The following is a 26,592-nucleotide window of genomic DNA, read 5'->3' as shown; positions in this document are numbered from 1 at the left end:
TAAGTACTAATTAACATATCAGGAACTGAAATTAATGTCACCGAAAATTGCCCTGTTCACATCGTATTTGATATGTCCATAAACCTATATGATGGACATGAGTGGCAGGTATTGGAATGCCTTTAAAAAAATATATAATAATATTCCAAAAAGTGCAACCTGTTGCCCTTTATACATAGTTGGCTTCCTCAAAAAAGATTATAACTTTTTTTTTTTAGAATGGTGGAGGTAGTGAACTGCTTGGTATAGATGTTCACAGCACACTTAAATTCTTCTAGGTGTTTGCACTGAGCATGAAGCCAAAAGAATAAACATAGGGGGACATTTATCAAGTCCGGCGTTTTTTACGCTTACAAATGTCCCCGGAGCTCAGAGGATTTATGTAGAGGCGCACTGTCTCTACATAAAACCCGTGCGCACAGAGCCAGTCCGTGCGAATAATTAGAAACCTGTTTTAGTATGATTTTCCCCATGTAAATGCAGCACGCACAGAGGCCCCCTCTGCATGCTGCAGCACCCCTTGTAACGTCCCCTCTCTGCCCCACTGGCGAAGGAGGCGCAGATGGGCCCAATGCAAATAAAATATTTGCAAAAAGACCATTTGCGGATATTTTTCCGCCGATCGGGCCCATCTGCGCCTAAAAAAAAGGCTTTTTTACCTTTTAATAAATGTCCCCCATAGAGTATAATAGATTTTGGGTTAATGCACCTTTAAAGGCTGGGTTCACACTACGTATATATTTCAGTCAGTATTGTGGTCCTCATATTGCAACCAAAACCAGGAGTGGATTAAAAACACAGAAAGGCTCTGTTCACACAATGGTGAAATTGAGTGGATGGCCGCCATATAACAGTAAATAACGGCCATTATTTCAATAATAACAGCCGTTGTTTTAAAATAACAGCAAATATTTGCCATTAAATGGCGGCCATCCACTCAATTTCAACATTGTGTGAACAGATCCTTTCTGTGTTTTTAATCCACTCCTGGTTTTGGTTGCAATATGAGGACCACAATACTGACTGAAATATACGTAGTGTGAACCAAGCCTAAAGACTATCATACGTAACAATTCCTTGGAAACACAGTCTATATAACCATGTAAAATAAGTTTTAAAGCTGACCTCTGCAACACTGTTCCGATGAGAAAGATTTCCCGGCGTGTCTGCTGGAATCTGAACAGGAACTCCTGATAGCGTACTAGCAGTCCACCCAACTTGACTTTTAACAGTCACAGATCTGCTTCTATGTCCGGGAGAGATTCCGTCTTTGTTTCCCTGATTGCTCGGAGTTAGGGGTCGGTTCAACATGCTATTCGGAGTTGCTGGTCTGGCCAATGGAGTCACAGGTGTTTGAAGTCTACTTGACTGTGAATTTGGAGTCTGCGGTCTACTGTTTGGTGGATTTGAGCCATTAGTTCTGCTGTTACTCAGGGGAGGCGACTTGTTCCCTTGAAGTTGAAGCTGTAAGTTTTTCGTTGTTTGGTTTGGCACTTGTGGTTTTGTGTTTTGCACATTTGAAGCGTGGTAACCTCCTTGATGGTCACTTACAGCCGTGCCAGCTCCTTGTTGGTTTGCTGGGCTCCGTGACATACTTGCCTCAGCCATAAGTGCCAAGTCTTTTTCAATATCTGCAACATCAAAAAGGAAATTGATTTGTTTTATCGAGGCAGTGAAAATAGTTTTGAGATTGCTATTTTTATTTCTATTTCCTTTTCTGACACTTTTTAAACTTTGCATTTCCCACAGAGCGTGTCTTTGTTGTCTGTGCCACAAACCTCTGAGGTCTGGTTAAACATGAACTTTCTGGTGGTATTGTCTTTACAAAACACTACACCAATTTAGTCTAAAAAAGCAGTCAATACCCTAATAGACAGCATATGATCTGAAACAATGCTGCACTTGAATAGACGTCTACAAGTTTAGACATCCCAAGTTTCCAAATTCAAAAATATCCACAAGATAAAAGTTGCCAAACCATTACACTTAAGTAGCTTTATGTAGGAATGGAAAAGAGGGCTGTCTTCAATAATACATTGCTTTACAACATTACATAACAAGACAAAGAATTACATTTCAGAAATGTAACAATATTTTTATATTTCATTGTAGAAACGAGGCACTAAAAACATCTAAGCAGTATTAAACGTGTTTATATTAGGAGAAAGTATGGGCCTGTGAAATAGCTCTGGTTATTGTCTGAGCATGGTGTGTTTCAGGGAAACCTTAAAATAATTACGTGGGTAAATGAAGAAATAAACTTTATGAGGCATGTGCTGGCAGTTACAGGAGCGGGAACGCCTTGTTGACTAGATGGTTATTTTCATCTCTTTTCCATAACTTAGGTTTGGACAAACAGTAACATTCAAAGATTGTTGGGCAGGACACTACTGAGAAGCATATCATTGACTTCTTGTACAAACTCTGGTAGCTCTTCAACTTTGGTCTATAAATTCCTAAATCATCTAAATTTAACTTGTTAAAAACACCTGGAAGCTTCCTCCGACCTCCCTGCACTTATGGATCGGACAAATGGAGAAGTTTCTGACAGACCCAACAATGCAGTCCTACTAAAAGGGTTCACCTGAACACAAACTCTCTTCATTCTATTATCGATGGCTGAAAAAGTTGGATGCAGTCATAGGGAGTCCTAGAAAACATGGATACCACCATACGACAACCCTAAATGCAGTCTTTTATAGTGAAACCCATATTACCTTTACTACTGCAAAGACAATCTAGAGCGGAGAATACTAATCTGACTAAAAAGATGTCTATCCTAGCCTCCTGAAACCAAGCTTATAACACTTTTAAAATACACAAGGTTCCTCCTGACCTACAATAAATACTTGTATTCTACATGAAATTACATCTCTGCAACAATTCTTATTAGAAATATATATCTAGACAACTAGGTGTTACCAGTTGGGATGTACCAGAAAAGGGCAGCTCTGATTGGACCATCTTAGACAGTAAAGGGACACGCCCTCAGCTGTTAACACCCAGTTAGCTACACATTTCTAGGCATAACCGAGGAACAAAGAGCAATAAGAAAATATGATCCAGAAATTTTAATTTATGGAGAATACAAATACTAAAACAGACCTGGAGAAACCACAAGTACTTTTTATTTTTTAGCAATTAATAAATGACACGGAAAAGAAAAAGAAACAACCTAAAAATAATTTTTTTTAAATTTAAACGGTTGATCCTCATCCTTTTTCCAGGTACAGATGTAGCCGGGCTTAACATGAGTTGTAGCCAGGGTTAACTTGATCACAGTAACGCTTTAACTCAACTTTCTAATTGACTTTACACAGCTCCCTGACACACTTGTGACCAAGTTAACCCTGGCTACAACTCATGTTAAGCCCGGCTACATCCCTTATGGCTGTGCTAGGCTGCTTGATTACATTCTATCCATGACAGTTTTGCAGCCTATGAGATGAAACACAAATATTACCAATGGGATTTTATCAATGACTGCTAATCATTTATCAATGTTTTCGAACTTCAAAGATCCATCCTGTTACAGTATATGAAAACACAACGTTTTACCTGTTGTACAAGCCTGTAAAGAATTTCATTCTCTGCAAACTATAATCAGTGGTTACCAAATAGTTGGAAATGTAAGTTCTCCCTTTTCCTCCACACACACACACACACACACACACACACACACACATACACAGTGTATACAGGTATGGAATTTTTCTGTGCAAAACCACTCTAATACTAGAGGGAAAAAATGAATTTTTATTCAATCCATGTGTAAAATTCTCAGTTTTTGAGAAATTACACTCATGGTGATAAGGACAGAGTGCCAAAAATAATTTTCAGGCTCCTGTGATAAATCCGGAGACAGATGGAACAGATTTCCATTGGTCCAAAACAATCACTATAGAAGCAATGATTGTTAAACTTGTGGTGAGGCAGACTGATCTAGCTGTACATGTATGGTCCTCTGACAAAACCCCACAAATAGCATGTATAATAAAGCATGAAGAAAGGGAAATGTATATAAGAATGCAGTGTACGTAATAACTAATGTGTTCCAAACAGAAAATGAGCTCAAGCTGGCTTCAAACTGAATTTTTATTCTAGCCTTAAAAACAACTTTTTATAATGCAAAAAGGCTAAAAATTTTCAGACTTATTTTCAGCTGTTTGTGCACGAAATATAGCAGTTTTTAAAGGCTTTAAATACCAAAACAGCAGAAAAAAAAGTACAGGTTACTTAATTTGCCAATTTTTTTTTATTAAAAGAGCTGTCAACTAAAATTTTTAGATTAACTGAACTTATTGAAAATATGTTTTAAAAAAACTGTTTTGGGGTCATTTTATGAGCCACAAAAATGTAATTTTAGTCAATGTTTTATAGCTGGAAAAAAAAATGGATTTAAAATACTTGGTGTGAACATAGCCTTAATTTGGAAAGTGATGCCAATTAAGCCATCAACTATCGTCCCTTGAAGTAGAGGCCATTCTTTTTTTTCTTTTAATTAAAAATACTGGTGAAATTTTATAAAATGTTACTGACGTGGTGGAAAAGATCTGACTTCATAGACTGCAATGAAGTGAATAATTTAAAATTTAACTAACTGTAAAAGAAAGAGGTGTGCTAAAAAGTCCACCTGTATCTCAGGATTGTAGCAGATCTCAGAAATGAGACCAGGTGTGATCAGTAACCTCTGACATGCCAAATGATGGTAAAGCCTTTCAAATCAACTGGTGTCAGAAAGTTATATAGATTTGTAGTTTACTTCTATTTAAAAATCTCTAGTCTTCCAGTACTTATCAGCTGCTGCATGTCCTGCAGGAAGTGGTGTATTATTTCCAGTCTGACACAGTTCTGTCTGCTGCCACCTCTGTCCGTGACAGGAACTGTTCAGAGCAGCAGCAAATCCCCATAGAAAACCTCTAATGCTCTGGACAGTTTCTATCATGAACAAAGGTGGCAACCGAGAGCATTGGAGAGAATACACCACTTCCTGCAGGACATACAGCAGCTGAAAAGTACTGATAGACTTGAGATTTTTAAATAGAAGTAAATTACAAATCCATATAACTTTGTGCCACCAGTTGGTTTGAAAGAATTTCTTTTTTGTCAGAGTACCCCTTAAAGTCAGTTAATGGAAATAATTCCTGAACTAATTTCTTAAATAACATTTTTACACAAAACTGAGAAATACTTAGGAGCTGGCCATATCCAACACAAAATATGTTATAGCTTCCAAGTGCTCGCTTTCTTGTAGTGCTATTGTTCTCTAGGGCACAAGTAAAAGCAATTCACTAGTGGGCAGTTAAGGCAGTCAAGTCAAATGGAAAGGAATACATAGTGCTGTGTCCATGGAGAGAATGATGATTCATGTAACCCACAAAAAAACGTAACCTTTTCATATGACCTGCCAACTGTTTAGTCTTGTCCACGAGCACAACCATTTAGGAAAAAATTCAAAGGGTGAAATCGCTTTATGGAATCAAATTTAGTAACATAGAAATGCTGGATTTCCTTTTAAATGATAACTATTGATGTCTGACTTTAAAGATAAAAAGAATGACATTTTCTTATTTGATGCTGTGCTAGAAACATGTAATATGCACCTAAACATACGTATAAGCATTGCGTATAACATACACATAAGCCTTTTATATACGCCAGCATGAGCTTAAAGTGTACCTGTTGTTATAACTTTCAAAATCTAAAACAAAAGTAGATGTGATATAAAGCAAGTTTGCAATTTTCATTCACTTTTTGGAGAACACGGCACTTCCTGTTTTCTGACTAATTTTTTTCTCTTGAAGAGTCAGAAAACAGGAAGTCCTGTGTATCCCAGGCCATCTGAGCACTCACAGAGAGAAGGCAGTCATGTGATTGATGGACACATCGAGCCGTGACTCTCTGTACTGGCCGGAATTCTTGTGTTTAGTCTGATTTTTGCAACCAGCACAAGTCAGAAAATCTGCCTTCAGGAGACTGGACCTGGATTTCTGGTAAGTATAGCTTTGTTTTACAGCATGATAACAACAAAAAATAATGAATGTAAATTGCAAACTTGCTTTATATCACATCTACTGTTGAGTTAGATTTTGAAAGTTATAATGATAGTGAGACTTTAAGCAGATTATTATTATATATTTAAAAGCATGAAATATACCAAGCACCCCCTCTCACCTCTCATCTTCATATTAACTTAGAGCCATAAAGTCCGCTTCAACACGAGACTCTGGCTGCAATTTATTATTTATTATTCTTTCTTACTGCTCCAGTAACCTCATTGTCTAATCTGATGAAGGGATTTGAACAATACTCCAGCCTTTCTAACTTTAAAATCAATTATTTTGAGTGTGTACAATGTATAAATATATGAATGGACAGTATAGAGATCTTTGCAGTGGTCTTATTACTCCTAGGTCTGTAACCATGACAAGGGAGCATCCTCTACGTCTAGAGGAAAGAAGGTTTAACCATCAGCACAGATATGGATTCTTTACTGTACGAGCAGTGAGACTCGTTCAAAGGAGGCCTGGATGCTTTCCTTAAAACATATAATATTACAAGTTATGGGCATTAGATTTTTGGTGATACGTTAATCCAGGGATTATTGGAGTCAGGAAGGAATTTTCTCCCTGTGATGGGGCAATTGCCATCTGCTACATAGGAGTTTTTGCTGTACTCTGGATCTACAAAGTAGGGTTTCTCTAAATTGAACCTGATGGACTCTTGTCTTCTTTAAACCTTGTTAACTATGTTACTATGTTAATATCTCACTTCCGGAGCAGCTGGTTTCCTCCCTGGAGACCTCCTTCTCATTCCGGTGGTCCACACAAACCATCAAATATTTAGTGATCCAACTTTCTTCTGCACTGTCTTTAGCCCACCAACTGAACTTTACCTCCCTGCAATCCTAAATTCAAGCCAGTTGTATATCTTGGTCCAATGGAACCTTTACTTGGTTTGGCTGATAAAGCGACTCTGTACCCACAATCTGTCCCCCCCCAAACCACTTGTACCTTCAGATAGCTGCTTTTAATCCAAGATCTGTCCTGGTGTCCGTTCGGCAGGGGATGCAGCTATTGTCCTAAAAAAAACAACTTTTAAGCTTGTAGCCCTACGTCAAACGCCCGTGGCTTGGAGTATCTGTGCCCTAACTTTGCACCACCCCTCCGTCCCTCCTCCCCGCCCTCTTCATCATTAGGAATGCCCCTAGAACATTTTCTCCTGTCTGAACATTGCACAGGTGCCTTAACGATCCAGCCCATGTGCCGTGCTGACACAGGTGATGAATAGTAGAAAATCTGCCTGGAGCATTCCTAATAATGAAGAGGGAGGGGAGGAGGGACGGAGGGGTTGTGCCAGCTTAATGCATACAGAATCTAGGCCGTTTGGCACAAGGCTGCAAGTTTAAAAGTTGTTTTTTAGGACAATAATTGCATCACCTGCCGAACGGACCCCAGGACAGATCTTAGATTAAAAGCATCTGAAGGTACAAGCAGTTTGGGGGGGACAGATTGTGGGTACAGAGTCGCTTTAAGATGAGCATCCTGCCCAAAATGCTTTATACATTTTAGTGTCTGCCAATTAAGCTACCTCCATCCTTATGGCACGAATAAAACGCTTTATCCCATGCTTCTCAAAGGACCAGCCAGGAGTTGGCCTGCCAGATTTCAAGGGGTACTACCAGGCCACACATTTAGCTAGAGTTATAGGCTGGTGCAGGCATGCCCAAGTCAAGCCATGGACTATACTGGAACAGTTTAACAGTTAAGTGCTGACATGACAGCTTGGTTCTTGCTTCCTCCTTTTAATGTAATATGGCTCTTACTCTCATCAAACGGATGGTACGTGTGGTTTAGGGTGGTGGGTTAGTGGATACAGTATTGCTTTAACAGCTTGTTGTTAGAGGAAGTCCATTTCTATTAAAGGGAAACTAAACTATTAAAGGGTATGTACAAACCTGCTGTTACGTACCTGTAGGGGATGAGATTCCCATTCCAGTCATTATCTTCTTAGCTTTCTCCATAGCAATGTAGCTCGTATGGTGCGCTAGGGGTGTTCCTCATCCCCATCCAATGGCGAGTTCATTGTCTACCCCTTATGAATATTCATATATGCATAAGTAGTAACGTCTCTGTTACTGCACAAGATCTATGCATATGCATATATGAATATTCATAATTAATAGGCAATGAAAAAGCCAATGGGTTCGTTGGAAGAAGCACTGAGGGAATGGGGAACACCCCCAGTGCACCATACAAGCTAATCTACAAATTTTCTTTGGCAAAAAAAACCCCAAATGGCGCCATGAAGGAAGATAAGAAGACCGCTGCTGGAATCTGCATATCTTCCCCCACAGGTACATAGCAGCAGGTTTGTATGTACGAACCTGCTGTCAGTTTCTCAGTCACATCAAGACAGAACACAGAAAGTGGGGGATAGGTCTAAACTTATGCTATGTTCAGGAGACAGGTAGGACCTGGGCTTTGCACCTGTAATCTGTGTCTGTTCTCCAGAGGATCCTCACTGCTCCTAAAAGGTAAATCAAGGCTTCCCTATCATCTTAACATTAGCAGCTCATTGCTTAGGTTAACCCCTTCTTTTCTGTGTTGCTGACTTATGTAAACCATGTTGTCTCACATATCTAAGCTCCTCCGCCCCCTTCTTTTGATCTGCAGGATTGTCTTTTGGCCACTTTTGCTGCTAAAATATATCTGCGGAAAGCCCCTTTAAGGACAACTATAGTGCACAATACAGAAAGAAAATCACAAAAAAAAGTGTAATATATTTATTATATGATTCTGTAGTGATTCATCCAAAGTGAGAGACATGCAACACCTCGATGATCCATTCCCCTCAAGCTACAGCTAATGTCTGAAAGGTGCAGGTGCTGCGATTATGAACTCTTCACCACCGGCAGGAGTCATCCTGTTATAAGATTTACAGATAGCAGGGCTCATATGAGGAATCTATTACAGTTCGTAGCTATAATGCAGCTGGATGTGTTACTGAGCTCCCACTTTAGTTTCAGACGAGTGAATGATCCCATCCACCTAGCACAGAGTAAAGAGCAGTTTTCAGCACATACCAGCTAGATGCTTTTCCATGCTCTGCAGTTCCTTTGCGGTTAAAGCTTCTTTCAAGAGTTTTTGGTTCGGTGAGCCCCCACTTCTGGCAGACAAGACATCCAAATCCCAGACTGGTTGACGCTAAAGAAGTTCAAAAAGTGAGAGAATGTACTTTTACAAACACGTTGAAAATGGAAATAGGAAAGCAATAATTATATGTTCCTTGCACACTGAGATTTTTGGAAACAAGTGGTTTCCTATTAGAAGTGTCTGGTATCCTGAGCACTTTCAGGAATAGGATGTTAACTCTGCGAAGCATCAATAATAAATTCTCCATTGGGTTAGTCTGTAGATTTATCACCCACTAGAAGCCAGGAATAAGTTAGACAACTTCCATGTCAGATGATCTCTATCTTCCTGACAGAGGTATAAGGTTTCATCTTGGACCAATCAGGGCACAGTTGGATGTAGAGAATCCTTTTATTTAGAGGGACTTTGTGTCCTGCATCAGCAGTATTTGTCCAATTTCAATACCTCTCCATCTTTACCATGAGGGTGTATAGACTTCATCTAATGTAAATGTATCATCAGAAATCACCTGTTCTTTAAATCAATTTTTAATGCATGTATAACCTATTTTTCCAAATGTGGTTTTTGTCCCTAATTTTTCATATATATATATATATATATATATATATATATATATTCTAAAGTCATGCAGTTTTTATTTTGGTCACTAAGCCTAATAACAATAACAACTGACCTCTGCACAGGGCTTGCAGCATGTCTAGAGAACTCTACTATAGAAGTCATTGGGATCAGTCATTGGGGGAAAGTAAAGACAGTACATGATTCTAATGAAAAGAAAAAAATCTACCGGATCCCCTATTCTGGAAGACAACCATTAGTAAGCAGCAGTTCTTGTGGATCCAGTCCATTATATTGACTGACAACTGAATGGCTGCATGTGTTATTTCATTTCCCCTGCAGTGGCCACTACACGAGAATACAAATTTGTTACAGTCTATGGCTTTGTTCACACAACATAATTTTAGAGTAAATAACGGATGCTGATTGCAATGGAATCAGTATCCATTCTTTACTGTAGGGGCGGCATTGCATTGAAGTCAATGCAATGCCGCCCGCTGTGTTCACACAGCATTATACTAAAAAACGGGTGTTAAAATAATATACCTGCCTATTATTTTCTGACGCTATTCAGTGAACAAAGTTCGGAAATAATAGCTGTTCACACAATGTAATGGCAGCGATGCCTGCAAGTCAGTGTTGGAAAAAAATAACATCCCTGCAGCTCATATAGAGGTATCGGATGCAGGAACGTCCTGAATGCACCAAGGTTGGCGGCTCTGCAATGGACGCTGTTAAACATATTGTGAATAAAGCCTTTCCATCACCAGCTGGCTTCCTCTTATATGTAAGGGTTTATGCCTAGGTTATAATTTATCACCTAACAACAGGAAAGGTGATAAAAACATATTCGGCAGGAGCCCAACTGATCATAAGGATGGTAGTCCCTTGTTGTAGTAAGCGAGCAGCAGTCAAGCATGCATGCTACCACTCCATTCACTCACTATGTGACTGCCAATGATGGCTGAGCAGACTACAACTATTATTTTAAAAAAATCTACTTTATGTGGAAAATATTTACAGCAAATTCAATTCAGGAAGACTACGTGCAGTACAAGGGATTTAGGAGAATAGGAGCTGAAGGATATCTGGTGCTAGATCTTAGTTAAAGCCTTGCAATATTTATGCAGACTTTTTGGCCAATTTTTAGAGAATATCAGGTGTGACAAATCAGAATTGTCATTATATTTTCTGCTATCTAGATTCTTTTGTTATTATTCTTATTGCAGAACATTGGGTGAGATAAAAACTTACTGTACATACGAAAGACTGCTGGAAACTAGTTCCTATTGTTCTATTGCTATAAGAATAACCAGAAACTTTGAATGTCTGTTACTTTGCCCAACAGAACCACCAGCAGAGGGCACACTGCCGTAGACAAACTATAATAGTGTTTAAATAAATATATATTAGTATTAATATATTAGTGAACAGAATAACTAGCTTTTTCCTTATAAAATACTGAATAATTGCTAGAATAAAGTTTTCTTTAGTAACTTACAGTCGGCATATACACCAATACTAGAGCCACACCATTAGATTGTATCACATTATTGCTGCTGTGTTATGCACAAAATTTGGATTCTGGGAAGAACACGGTTTTGTTTTCTTGTGGTGAATCCCACAGATTTCAGGCACTTAGACATGTATCACCATGTATTTTATAAATTGGGTAATGTAAGGCTTTCCGAGGAGGCTTTGGTAATGGAGCCACTGGAAGTGTGGAGGAAATGTAATGATAGTTTGTGTATTTATCTTCAAGCCATATAATTGTACTTTTCCTAAAGTCTGGACATGTAGTGGCTGAAAAACATCAGGAGATAAAACGCCTGTAGAACATTCTCGTGGGAGCGGAAGATTTTGACTTGTCAGCCATCTTTCAGGACTGGTTGATGTTTCAAAGTTTTTAGCACTTTCATACAGGAGTGAAAAAGCAAGGGATTGTACAGTACATAGCAAGAGCAAAAGATTTCCCTGCAAACATTTCCCTATTTCCCTGCTCACATCATAGTGGTAGGCAGTACAGTCCATTGTACAATGTAACACAGTAACAATATTGGAGAAAGTATACATTTTTTTGAACATTGCTTTAATGAAGATTTCTGAGAATATCACGGATAACCATTAGAACAAATAAATGGACCCACTAACCAAAGCAAGTCTGTTAATTAGGCTGGGTTCACACTATGTATATTTCAGGCTGTATTTGTGAGGCTGTATAGCAACCAAAACCAGGAGTGGATTGAAAACACAGAAAGGCTATGTTCACATAATGTTGTAATTGAGTGGATGGCCGTCATTTAATGGCAAATTTTTGCTGTTATTTTAAAACAACGGCTGTTATATTGAAATGATGGCAGTTATTTACCGTTATATGACGGCCATCCACTCAATTTCAACATTGTGTGAACAGAGCCTTTCTGTGTTTTCAATCCACTCCTGGTTTTGGTTGCTATGAGGACCTGACTTGAGGACCAAATACTGCCTGAAGTATACAGTGTGTGAACCCAGCCTTATAAAGGTGTATTCTATTCTCTATGGAGCAACTGAAAAGAGTTAAATAAAGCCCCAATGGTCGGACCTCTTAGTTGTGCCCTGTCCTGTGCCTACTCTGGATATGGCATAACTACCCCAGGTGGAAATACCTGTTTTAATAGTAATTGTGTATCTGCATTAAAGAGAAGACACTTCCGTCTGCCCATCTGGGTATGATTGATAGATCTCTCTATATACTGTACCAAAACTGGCAGAGAGCTATTGATCAAGGCAAGTGGGATTTGAAGAAAATATTTTACCTATTGCAAAAAAAAAAAAAAAAGACTTTAAATGTAAAAACATAGCCCAACTGGTTGCTTAGAGTGTGTATCTGGCTGCTAATGTTTGGAGCTGGCAAAAGTTTGTTAAGTGCTAATTAGAGATGAGCCATAGGCCGTATCCATGTTTTCTAGGCAGCCTTATGGTGTGTTTATAAAGACAGATTATCCGACAGATTTTTGAAACCAAAGCTAGGGGAATTGATTTGAAAAGAGGAGAAATCTCAGTTTCCCTTTATGACCTGTTCTCTGTTTATACAGTAGTCAGTTCCTGGCTTTGGCTTTAAAAATCTGTCAGATAATGTCTGTGTAAACGCACCATAAGGGCTGCAACCAACTTCTGCAGCCACAGGTAATAAAATGCTGCACGCTTGGGTTTGGATGGACTCGAACGCTCTTTGCTCATCTCTAGTACTAATCTATATTGTATACATTATAGATATATGGGTATGTTCACCCTGGGCTTATACATAGTGGATCTTGCGCTGCACTTGTTGTGCTGCCTAATCATACAACTTAGCCTCCCATTCAGAGGAACGGGTTCATAATGTGATCCACAAGTAGCCAAGACTGCTTTTATTTAGCAACAGCGGGGTTGCGACCACTGGCAGACACGGCCATTTCTAGAGGCAGCGGGCCTGGCAACTGCACGAGGTGCCGACAGCTTGGGGGCACTGGCGGCAACCCCTGGACCTCACTTAGCGGCGCGCACCCCCGGCTGTCAGCCCGCCCGCCCCATCACCTGGCCTTATCTCCCTATCACCTGCCCCGACCACTGGACCGCCCGCCAGACCGCAGCTCCGCTCTCCCGGATGGTTGCTGCCGCCCCCTTACATATCGTCTCCATAGAGACGTCATAGCACTGTGCTGGAGGGAGAAGATGTGTGCAGGGGCGGCAGCGGTCTGCAAGCAGGCCGGATGAGAAGAACAGACAGGGACCCGCTCTATCTATTGAGGTGAGCATAATGCTTTTTGTTTTTTTTTGTGGGTGTGGGTGTGTGCGGTGAGGGGGGTTGCAGAGCACAGGGGGAGATTATTACTATAAGGACAGCTTGGGGGGATTTTTACTATGGGGCAGAGCACGGGGGGGGGTTAATATGATGACAGCATGGGGGGGATTGTTACTATGGGGGACAGGGCACAGGGGGATTGTTACTATGGGGGACAGGGCACGCGGGTTATTAATATGGGGAAAGGACAGGGGGGATTTTTTCTATGGGGGCAGCACAGGGGTTATTATAATTATGGGGGCAGCACAGGGGTTATTATAATTATGGGGGCAGCACAGGAAAAGATTAGTACTATGGGGACAGAGCACAGGGATGATTATTACTGTGGGGACAGAGCGCAGGGGGATTATTACTGTGGGGACAGAGCACAGGGGGATTATTACTGTGGGGACAGCACAGGGGGATTATTACTGTGGGGACAGCACAGGGGGATTATTACTGTGGGGACAGCACAGGGGGATTATTACTGTGGGGACAGCACAGGGGGATTATTACTGTGGGGACAGAGCACAGGGGGATTATTACTGTGGGGACAGCACAGGGGGATTATTACTGTGGGGACAGCACAGGGGGATTATTACTGTGGGGACAGCACAGGGGGATTATTACTGTGGGGACAGCACAGGGGGATTATTACTGTGGGGACAGAGCACAGGGGGATTATTACTGTGGGGACAGAGCACAGGGGGATTATTACTGTGGGGACAGCACAGGGGGAATATTACTATGGGAACAGCACAGGGGGCATTATTACAATATGGAGGCAAAGCAGGTGGCATTATTACTATATGGGGACAGCACAGGGGGCATTATTACTATATGGAGGCAAAGCAAGTGGCATTACTACTATATGGGGCACAGTAGGAGATCCTACATACAGGGGGCAACCCCCATACCTACCCACTTTACTGCACATTACACAAAAAAAGTGAGCCAGGCCAGGAGGAGAGGAAAAGGGAACAAAGAAGATGTCACCTGTGAGTCACTGAATGACTTTTTTTGCCCCAAGTTGAAATGGGTAACACTGCTCTATTCCATCATACACACACTTTTTCTCCCTAGTAACAAACGCCCCCCCATATCGCTACACAGTGGTTCCTAGTCACACCACCCGGAATCTCCGTGTAGCCTTAGCCTTATTGTAGCTTATCCACTTTATTTGCAGACACCTCAGGATTTTTCATGTGTGTGTGTAAAATATTTATACTAAGAGAACTTTCTCTATATCTATATCACTGTATGGTAAGTACATTCTACCTGCTCCACACTTAAACAATATAGAATTATTGTTGTATTAGGCGCCGAAGGCCAATTTCTTAGAAGGGAATGTAATATTGGCAGATACGCTTGGACAGACCGTTCAAACAAAAAAGTCAATTTGTGAATCAATCTGCTATAACATCTCTGTTCTTGTTTAGACTTTATTATCTTTACATAAGTAACAAGGATTACAAAAAATTCAGAACCTCCTTTCTGGAAAATGTATCTGCCCAGAACAGTTACTTGGTAATGAAAGATACCTTTCTGCATCAGTGGAAATTACATAAGCGAAACCATAGTTTGGTTCAGTCATTTGTTTTATATTATTTCTTGGTTAGCAGGTTTGGAGATTGAATAGTCCTGAATAAGCCAAGAGTATAAAACAAGAGAACAAGAAATGTCTGGCTGGTGTACGGTGTATATTCAGATGCAAAGTGGGGCATAAAGAGGGCAGCAGGGAAAAAGGGAGGAGATTAGAGGCCACTATGGAGGGATATATAATTTAGATTGTACTGGGGCTACATGATATCCTAGGATGCTCCCACTTACATGTCAATTATATGAGACATATTTCATTTATATTACTGATCTTATCATCCCCCTGGCATCCTGTCACCCTTGCCAGCGCTGTCCTGCTCTATGCTCAATTTTCTTGTTCCAGCCCCCACCATGCTGTTTCCTGCTCCGTTTCTCTATGTGTTTTTGCTGCTAAAGGCCAACACACAGAATCCTAATCTATCCCAACTTATGCTAGCACTACTTATTTATGGCTGCTGCCCCTGCCCGTCTGCTGCTTGAGCGCAATACTGTGGTTCCCAAGTGTCCATTGTGCCGGTGTGCCGAATTCCTGTGCCTGCGTCTCTTGACTACATTTGTTTCGGACCGCTCTATTATCGTTTGCTTCATCCAGATCGATAACTAAGAACCTGAGCCGCCTATCTTGACTCTTCTGCCCGTTTATAACCACCCTGTCTTTCTGCCTATCCTCAACCTACTTCTGGATCCTGCAGTTTTAACCTGAGTGTCTTGCACCAGTGCCTTCTGGTCCACTGGGCCAACTACTTCTCACACTGGGACTTCATTTGGTGAGCACCCTGGCACACTCTGGCAGCAGAAGTCCAACTTCTGCATCACAGGGTAAGGGGGTAATGGCCCTATTACACGGAACAATAATCGGCCGAATCGGCACAATTCGGCTGATTATCACTCCGTGTAATAGAGACGACAATCAGCCTATGACGATAATCATCGTCTGATCATTGTTTTAGGTTTGGACCTAATGATACCCCAAAACCCCTGATACCCTACTTCTCCCCGCTCCCGGCCTTCTCTCCTGTGCTCCGCAGCTATCCAGTCCTGGTGGCAGCAGTGGGACTGGGAAGCTGCGGAGCGAAGGAGAGAAAATCGGGAGCGGGGAGAGGTAAGGTATCAGGTATCTGACTCGGTATCTGTATCGGTCCAGTAAAAGAACGCCAATCTCGGCACTCGTTTCCTAAATTGATTGGGCCATAGTAATAGTACCTTAAGGATGATTACCAACCAAAGATGTTGATATTGCCCTGTATAATAGGGCCAGTGATTATCCTTTTGCCTGGTATAAACTTATTGCATCGTTCTGACATGCCAATGGCTAACTGATCTCTGTGTAGTACAGTATGTGCGCCTAAAGGTTGCAGGGCCACATGATCTAGCAATTGCTTGTGCGGTCCTCCCTGCAGGATTGTCAAGTGTTATAACAGGCTCTGTAAATTAAGGCAGATTAACATGATCAGTGATCATTTACTGTACTTCTCGGCCTGTGTAATAGGCCCTCTAGACTCCACTCCTGGACATGACCGTAAGCCAAATCGATAGGGTAGCACAAGTCCACATTCAGTTTACACTTGAGTTTTAAATGGCGGTTATCACTAGAGCTCCCCTCCCTACAACTTTAACTGCACAATATCAGACTTTCAGTGAAAAATATATCAACCATGTCTACCTCAAACATGGAAAAGATCAAACCTGCAGACCTGCAATAAACTTACCATTAAGGTAAAAGTCAATTGTACTGTATTTCTCAGATCACGTCAGAATTTTAGTGCTTCTGACATTTGTATAAATTGACAGATTGTATTACCCTGAATTAAACTTTAGATTCAGAATTACACTTTAAATTATAAATGCCCTCTGACATTTTTGTTATTTCTTAAATTTCATTTTCAACATTTTCTGAACTATAAGTAACTTTTCCAACTCCCACACTTCCTGGATGCCGTCCAATCTGGCATTGAACTCACATTCCCTCACTGTCCGTGCTAGCAACCATCTTCATAAAGCAATGCACAAGGTTTCCACATGCGGAATTGGAATTGTGGGAAAAGTCACACATAACAAAAAACCTTTTTAAATTAGCCTTTCGTCAAGTGAAATTAACACAATGCCGTTTGGTCACACGGGGTCTGCATCTGCAATAATACTGTGTCTATTGACAGATTATTTTAGGCACTGTTGTTTGCTCTAGATGTTTCTCTTCATTCTTGAGCCAAGTGTCTCCTATTCAAATTAAAAAATCCTCAAGACACTTTGCTAAACTTATTAAATGCACAGCATGAGATCATCATGAGATCACTGCAAACATCCTCTAGAGAATTGATGCATACCCTGTGGGTACATGCATTGGAATTAAGAGTTGCGCGAACTTTGAGCATGCTTGAGTTCGACTGAACCCATGCGTGCAGCATTTGATTAGCAGTGGCTGCAGAAGTTGGATAGAGCCCTAAGGGTGCCTGGAAAACATGGATACAGCCAATGGCTAATAGCTGTATCCATGTTTTCCAGGCAACCTTAGGGCTTTATCCCACTTCTGAAGCCACCGGTGCTTAAGCATGCTCGAAGTTCACGCAACTCTTATCGGAATAATCAAGTAGGGTATTTATATGACAGGAACTAGAGGGAAAGGGGGGCATTAGTGGTGTTGCCTACAACAGGCATCCAGAGCACCTGCCCCTGATCCCCAGGACACAGATCAAACTGAAAACTATGGCAAAGAAGACAGACAATTGCTTCCTGCTCTACAATTTACTTTTGTAGCCTATGAGAGGTTGGAAGTAAATGGAGACTATGAGCACCCTAGGGCAGTTGACAAGAAACATTCACTGAATCATGTGCTTGTACTAGGACTAAGCCACTTGCAATGGTGATTTTTCCAAGGCTCAAAAGGTTCTACCAGGTAACCCGAAAGCTCAGCATTTAACTCCCAGGGGCTGAAGTTGGGTGCCCCTCCCCCCAGGGAGTCCTGGAAAACATGAATACAACTATAGGCTGTATCCATGTTTTTCTGACAGTCCTAGGGAGGCATCCAACTTCTACAGCCACTGGGAGTCAAATGCCAAGTGTTTGTCAAGTCTGCGGAACACTATAGAACAGGGATGGATAACCACCATTTGGCAGCCACAATAATATGAATAATGGCTAGCTTTATTTAGAAGCCTCAGTGATGGAAACAAAGAATCAAGAACTGCAGCAAATACGGTATTTCAGATGTAACCTTCATCCCTCCAAAAAAAAAAAGCCCTGCTTGTCACTTCAGTAAGTTATTCTCATGGCCCTAGCCCTTGAAATGTTTCAACTTGTAATGTTTACTTAAAATTGTCTCCATAACATAACTTAACAATACTTTCTTACAGTGCTAAAACTATTGTTACAAAAAGTTGGTTGCTGAGAGTTATTCTGACCAATTTGACTTGAGTTCCTGGCCTCTAGCAATTGTTTTAAGCATTTAACAATTCTTGCTAACAAAATTATTGTATGACAAAAGTATTGTAGGACACCCTACAACTGGAGTAAGCGATATATACCAAAGAAATATTTCCTTTTACTATGTAATTAGCAGAGAGAAGAAAAGACCTTTACAAAACATGGATTTTTTGTATTCGATTAGCTGCTTCAGGAAGCCTAAACAGAGTAAGGTTTTCATTCCATTCTCTGAGCAAAAAGGCATTCTTCTTAAGAGATGGTACAACCATCTTGCTATTTCCCTCTAACATGGTTGATAACATTTTTGTTATTATAATTTTGTTTGGTTCTTTGACTTGCCTTTAAACACAGACCTGATGCTTCTCCAGTATCCTTACAGTGCTTTATCTATATGTCTACTAGTCCTGTTCCTTAAATGGGTTATCCCGTTCTACAAAAACATGGCCACTTTTCCCCCTACTGTTGTCTCCAGTTCAGGTGCGGTTTGCAATTAAGCTCCATTTACTTCAATGGAACAGAGTTTCAAAACCCCACCCAAACTGGAGACAACAGTAGGGGGAAAGTGGCCATGTTTTTGTAGCGCTGGATAACCCCTTTAATGCCTTGGTGACCCCATGTCAAAAGCTAATAACTCTGTAGTCAAATAATGGAGACCTAATAATAACAACCTAATAATAACTATTAACTATGTACAAAAAAAGAGAGAGAAAAATCTGACCACTTTATTACGAATTCAGCTAAAGCTCTGTTCACACTAATGTAATGGCTTCCATTTATAATAAGCTTAAACCATTGTCCAACAGATCTGAATCTGGAAACGCTCACCATGTTCATCACTGACACCTCCATTCTCTGGGAAAAAGGAAAGATGAGAATGGAGGAAGTGTAGCTTAAGAGACATGTTGCAGCCCAGTTTCCTTAATGTTGACTGAAAGAGTACAACTACACTCACCGGCCACTTTATTAGGTACATCTGTCCAACTGCATGTTACCACTTAATTTCTAATCAGCCAATCACATGGCGGCAACTCAGTGCATTTAGGCATGTAGACATGATCAAGACAATCTCCTGCAGTTCAAACCGAGCATCACTATGGGGAAGAAAGGTGATTTGAGTGCCTTTAAACGTGGCATGGTTGTTGGTGCCAGAAGGGCTGGTCTGAGTATTTCAGAAGCTGCTGATCTACTGGGATTTTCACACACAACCATCTCTAGGGTTTACAGAGAATGGTCCGAAAAAGAAAAAACATCCAGTGAGCGGCAGTTCTGTGGGCGGAAATGCCTTGTTGATGCCAGAGGTCAGAGGAGAATGGGCAGACTGGTTTGAGCTGATAGAAAGGCAACAGTGATTCAAATAGCCAACCGTTACAACCAAGGTAGGCAGAAGAGCATCTCTGAACGCACAGTACGTCGAACTTTGAGGCAGATGGGCTACAGCAGCAGAAGACCACACCGGGTGCCACTCCTTTCAGCTAAGAACAGGAAACTGAGGCTACAATTTGCACAAGCTCATCGAAATTGGACAGTAGAAGATTGGAAAAACGTTGCCTGGTCTGATGAGTCTTGATTTCTGCTGCAACATTCGGATGGTAGGGTCAGAATTTGGCGTCAACAACATGAAAGCATCCTGCCTTGTATCAACGGTTCAGGCTGATGGTGGTGGTGTCATGGTGTGGGGAATATTTTCTTGGCACTCTTTGGGCCCCTTGGTACCAATTGAGCATCGTTGCAACGCCACAGCCTACCTGAGTATTGTTGCTGACCATGTCCATCCCTTTATGACCACAATGTACCCAACATCTGATGGCTACTATCAGCAGGATAATGCGCCATGTCATAAAGCTAGAATCATCTCAGACTGGTTTCTTGAACATGACAATGAGTTCACTGTACTCAAATGGCCTCCACAGTCACCAGATCTCAATCCAATAGAGCATCTTTGGGATGTGGTGGAACGGGAGATTCGCATCATGGATGTGCAGCCGACAAATCTGTGGCAACTGTGTGATGCCATCATGTCAATATGGACCAAAATCTCTGAGGAATGCTTCCAGCACCTTGTTGAATCTATGCCACGAAGAATTGAGGCAGTTCTGAAGGCAAAAGGGGGTCCAACCCGTTACTAGCATGGTGTACCTAATAAAGTGGCCGGTGAGTGTATATGCTGTGTTAAAGGGGAATCAGAATGGCAGAAATAAGGTAAGCATTACATAGATATTACAATGATCGGTGTAAGCGAGTGCCAATATGCCAGATGACACTTGCTTACAGTGCCTATTAGATTGCTTCATTATTGTGCAGCAAAGCCTGCAAGGACATTGTTAGTGATATCCCTGCAGTCCTTGCTTTAAATGTGTAAAATAATAAAGATGTACTTACCTTCCCATGCTCCCCTGGTGTCCTCCAGTCTTGTCTATCAGATTCCCCAATCATTGCAGCCATTACTGAAACTTCTAAAGTGACAGACCCTTCACCCAATCACTGAGTGAGACAAGACAGTGCCACGGCCAGTGATTGGCTGAGCGGGCTGTCACTGCAGAGACGGGTTAGGAAGCAGCAGCTGCAGTCAGCAGGGAATACCAGAGGCAAGGCTGGAGGACACCAGGGAGTGTGGACAGGTAAGTACATCTTTATTATTTTTAATCCCCAGTCAGCCATTGGCCACACATCAGCTATTGCACAGAGGAATGCGCGGACTGTGGTCGATGATATTTTAACATGTTGAAAGATAATGATCAGCCGATGATCGGCTCCTCATTCTCTTTGTTGCATGATGCATTATGTGCCCAATTCTGCCTAATTTGGCAGATAATCGCCCTTCGTAATAGAGCAATTACCTAATCAGCAATCCCCGATAAAGGTTCTTAGTACCAGTGTGAACAGAGCCTAAGCAAAGTCTCTAGAAGGCTAAATATTCCTCAAAACACTTAGAATTCTCACCCACTCATTGTGAATTATTTATTCTATTTTCTCTTCTGGTAAAAGAAAAATAAAGTATATTGCGAGTAAAATCCAGCTGCCAAAACATGCTCTGAAGTTGCGATTTCTGAGATTCAGCCAGAAAAGACGACAAGCAGCTAATAAAAGTGGTACAACCAAAACACTTCACATGCATTAAAACACTAACAGAGACTCCTCTAAATTACGGAAAAGACTTTGAACAACACTGGTGGTGTGAAAAAGTGAGACTGCTAGTGAAAACAATCGACATGTAACATATAGGACTGTAACTTTTTAATTGGCGCCGAGATTTAATGAGCTACTTGCCTACATATTCAAAAAATAAAGAAAACACATTTCTGTGTATGGTGCCAGCCAATTGTCTGTGAACGCTGCCAATCATGAAGGAGAAAGTTCTGGAATTTACAATTCTCTTTGATTCCATATTAGAAGAATGTATTAGTACAGCTGGAGCGCAGATGACAGTTTTTTATTTTCTATTTCTTTTGAACGCTATTTCAATATGGTTTGTGTTCTTTCCAAACCACCAATGTGAAGATACAGCATATACAACCCTCCAGACAACTTTTACATACACTCAGTAGAAAGTGAGTTTCTTCAGTTTTTTTTACTTACAGATTTATTGGTTAAAAATACTGGGGAAAAAAAAAAAAGATAAGAAAAATCAATTATGGGCTATGTTCACACATGGGGGCATTTATTATATGGTGCAGTGGCCATTTTCTGGCACAGAAGGCCCACATGTGCACCAGACGGGTAGGGTGGTGGTGTAAAGGGGGGTGCGGCAGTACACCGAGGGGGCCCATCCCCTGCTAGAACCTCATTTATTTTTATGGCAGAAAAATGAACAAAAAAGAAAATGTCACAAGTCCTGCTTGGACCTGTACCGACTGGTAGAGGTAGAGTGATCGGGTAGAGGACCACGCTGCAGTATGTCCCTATTCTCACTCTTTTTTGTAACTTAGGGTACAAACCCACTTGACGTATTTGCTGCGTGAATAAGTCTTAAAAATAAGCAGGCAAAACGCAGGTTGGCTTTATACGATTGTTCTGCGTTTAAATACGCAATAGCGTATTTTTGAAGCGTGAAGCTTGTTCTTAGCAAAGCATCAGTTGTTAACATGTAGCTTCACGCTTCAAAAATACGCAATTGCATATTTTAACACAGAACAATTGTATAAAGCCAACCTGCGTTTTGCCTGCTTATTTTTAAGACTGATTCACGCAGCAAATACGTCAAGTGGGTTTGTACCCTTAGTGAAACTCCAGCAGGTGCATAAGATGCATGCAATGTTTTTGTAATATCAGGCAGCTATTGTATTGGATGTCTGCAACATGCATACCTATCCTCCCCCCCCCCCCCCCCCCCCCCCCCCGGCTTGGAAAGTATACTAGTGGATTGCCAGAGAGCAGAGCAGGTGAAACTTCTCGGGATAACCCCTTCAAGGGTGTGTATAGTCTTATCTCCAGCACCCTATATTCCTCCTACTTCCTCCCTACAGAGAAGCGCACTGTTAGGCCATATTCACATGTTCCGTGTTCTGACGTGGAAGGACTGCAACAGAGTTTGTTCCCCCCGTGCGGCTCTGTAATTACAGCGCGGCACATATCTGTACATTTTCCCAGCTCCCAGCAGTATAGCAGAGATGCTGCCACGTGGGGGAAAGACACCGGTACAGGGCTTCCACATCCGTGTTCCGTGCGGAATACGGAACGCGTGAATGCGGCCTTAGATATGTGCGCAGGTACATCATTTCAGAAGGGAGGAGGAGTACTTCTAACAGAGCAGAGTGACATGATATGGCAATAGAAGCTGAAGAACGGCAGCAATATCAGCTCACATTTACTCTTGGAATAAAGAAATATATTAATAAGTAACTTTTTTGTATTAAGGAACTTTTGTGTCTGGAAAATCACTTTAAAGACTAGATATAAGTTCTACTGTAGTTCTAGTTCAGCACAGATATGTGCATGTAGATAAGCAGAAGTGCGCATTTTGAACTTTTTAAGAGGTGTTGTGTGTCCTATTGTCTGCCTGGGTCAGAATTTTTCTGCATTGTTTATGAAAAATTACAATTTATCACAAAATTGCATGAAGGCAAATGAGAAATGGCATTTGGACAATGTGTCGTTTATAGTGTTGAGTGAACTTCAGAAAAGTGTCCGGGTTCGGCATTCAACTCCCGGCATTTGTAAATATTGGATGCTATCCTAGGCCTACCAGGAAAATATGGATACAGCCTATGAATCCCAGGTCTGAAGTTCGCTAAACACTAGTCAAGTATCTACTTTCTGAACATACATATGTATAGGGCACAGGTGTTAAACTCGCTGCTCTACGCTGGTTGCAAAACTACAATTCCCATCATGCCTGGACAGCCAAAGCTAGAGCTGGGAATTGTAGTTTTGCAACGTCCGGAAAACTGCTAATTTGACACCCCTGGCATCTACAGTATAAGGCTGGGTTCACACTATGTATATTTGAGTCTGTATTTGGTCCTCATGTCAGGTCCTCATAGCAACCAAAACCAGGAGTGGATTGAAAACACAGAAAGGCTCTGTTCACATAATGTTGTAATTGAGTGGATGGCTGCCATATAACGGTAAATAACGGCCATTATTTCAATATAACAGCCGTTGTTTTAAAATAACAGCACATATTTGCCATTAAATGGCGGCCATCCACTGAATTACAAAATTATGTGAACAGAGCCTTTCTGTGTTTTCAATCCACTCCTTGTTTTGGTTGCTATACAGCCTCAAATATACAGCCTTAAATATACGTAGTGTGAACATAGGCTAATACCCTACAATATAAGTTGTACTGGCCATCAGAAGTGCAAAAATGTTCAAGAACTCATGGCAGCAAAAGAGTTAAGCAATTCTTCGAGCCAGTGAAGAGCGTCATCAGGATTTCCACATTCAGTGAGGTCACCTGAAAATAAACTTTCCCCCCCCCCCCAAAAAAAAAGATCAAGTTTCAAATGTCATAAAGTTACAATACTGGCATTAAGTTCCAGGTAAGCATGCAATAATATTGCTCTTATCTAAATACTGCAGTTTCCTTTAGCCGATTCTTTAATAAACTGTGACAAATGCCAACACTGCTTTATTCATTTCTACACTTAAATTTCAACCTTCAAAAGTTTACTTAAAGTTTTGATAGGCATTAAGATTCAAATGAACACCTGCAGCCTCATATTTCTTTCCATTTTATATCTGGCATATTCCACCTCGATGTTAAAATGTATCCAATGGCATGGCCTCATTTATATAGTGTCGGGTCAATTTATTAATTTAGTTACCCGAAATATGTCAGGGGATAAGGTCAGCCATGTGTCAGTAATTGAAATCATTATTTTATGTCCCTATTAATTTTACTACTCAGTTTCAATGGCTGAGTGAAATTTGAAGCATTATTTAAAAAAAAAAAATGTACATCATATGACAAATTGGAATGTTAAATAGAATTCTGGCAAGTTATCAGTTTAGACATCTTTGGACCAAATAAGCGGAACATAAGCAGTCAGGGGTCGGGGTCTAAATTACAACTTCTAGAAACTAGAAGCAATGCGGAGTATGTGTCCTTTTGGAACATTTGGATACTTCAATACTGTGGCCAGTGACTGGCCCAGTGGCCTGTCACTGCGGAAAGGGTACCAGAAGTGACAGCAGCGGCTGTGGTGAGCAGACAAAGCTGGAGGGCACCGGGGGAGCTTGGACAGGTAAGTACATCTTTATTATTTTACAAATATAAAGCAAGGGCTGTACAGACATTGCTAACAATATGGACTGCACGATAATCGACCCATCTAATAGGCTTTGTAAGCGAGTGCCAATCTTTTAAAACGTGGGTGAGTCTTGGCTTACAGGGGGAGAGGCTGCTGTCCAAATGATCTACTACAATTAAGCATAAATTAGCAAATATAAATTATAGCTGAAATCTATGCCAGGTTGTAGCATGTGTGGCTTTCTAAGTGTAACACAGACAGCCATCAATGCCAACACCTGCACCTACTTTTATTTTTTGCCCAAATAGCACCTTACTAAGACAGTTTAAGTAACCCCTTTTACCATCTATAGTAAATCCTACCCCAGCACAATTACAGTGTATTCAGGCAAGTGGACATTCACCAGCACTGTGTCATGACATGTCAGTAAGGAGTATGTGCTGTGCTGTGCTGTGATTGGTCAGAGAAGTAGGGTAAAGAAAGTGGTGATGTGAGTACTACTGGCAAACAGCCTAGTTCTGGTCATGGAGATAATGAGAACTAGCTGTACACCATAAAGGAGTCTTTCATGGGCATAGTAACATAATTAGAAGCATGCAAATCCCTTCAGGGTAGTAGGAAACAATACCGTGCACGTTTTTAAAATCTTTTAAAACTAAAGGTGCCTTAAAGACAATCAATTCTGGTGGGATCTGCCAATCATCTACTGTGTATGGAGGCCTCCTGATTTCCCCCCTACATCAGATGTTAGAAGAGAGTAGGGTCAGGAATGGTGGATTTTACTATGTCTAGTGATGATGTTTATGGGGAGATAAACTGCCACCAGGGGTGCCTGGCAGCGGCTTTCTTCACTCTCCTGACTTAAAATACATGAATGATCAGCTGAGTCAAGGACGTGTATGCGGAGATCCGGAAAGACAAAAAAGACTTTGACCAGCAGCTATCTAAAAACCATGGCCAGCTTTAGTGTTCTCTGAATTTCGGTGACATACACCACCCCGATACACTTTGCTCGGAGCGCTCCTTTTAAGTGATTCCAGTTGAGGATACAAGAGGAATACATCCAAGGTTTAAAATGGTCACCAATTTTCAGCAAGCATTATCCTATTGTAAATGACTTAATTCACGGTTTACACTACGTTGTGAGACATGAAAGCATTCTGCCCATATATAATAACAACTTCATTACATTTCATGAAGAAGGGATATGCAAGATATAAAACCCTACTTAGGTTGTCGGCTTTCTCCCACCAAGAATGTGCTCATTTCTACAAACACAGATGCCGGCGGATTGTACATAGTAATTAATAAAGGATGTATAATAGGAGGGTGTGCATCTCATATCTGTAGTATAGAAGAAATCCTG

General features: G+C 41.0%; 1 protein-coding gene across 3 annotated transcripts in view; it reads right to left on the bottom strand.

Moving 5' to 3' along the window:
- Positions 1-26,592, bottom strand: part of C2H8orf34 (chromosome 2 C8orf34 homolog) — a 198,586-nt gene that overhangs the window by 30,706 nt on the left and 141,288 nt on the right. For all 3 annotated transcript variants that reach the window (XM_069957490.1, XM_069957492.1, XM_069957491.1), the window contains exons 11-12: positions 9,086-9,206; positions 1,126-1,631 (exon numbers count right to left, since the gene is read on the bottom strand). In XM_069957490.1, coding sequence (XP_069813591.1) covers positions 1,126-1,631; positions 9,086-9,206 — 627 coding nt within the window. The remainder of the gene's footprint in view (positions 1-1,125; positions 1,632-9,085; positions 9,207-26,592) is intronic.

Source organism: Dendropsophus ebraccatus, chromosome 2 (assembly GCF_027789765.1).
Source record: "Dendropsophus ebraccatus isolate aDenEbr1 chromosome 2, aDenEbr1.pat, whole genome shotgun sequence".
NCBI lineage: Eukaryota > Metazoa > Chordata > Amphibia > Anura > Hylidae > Dendropsophus > Dendropsophus ebraccatus.
This window is presented reverse-complemented; position numbering and strand designations above follow the sequence as displayed.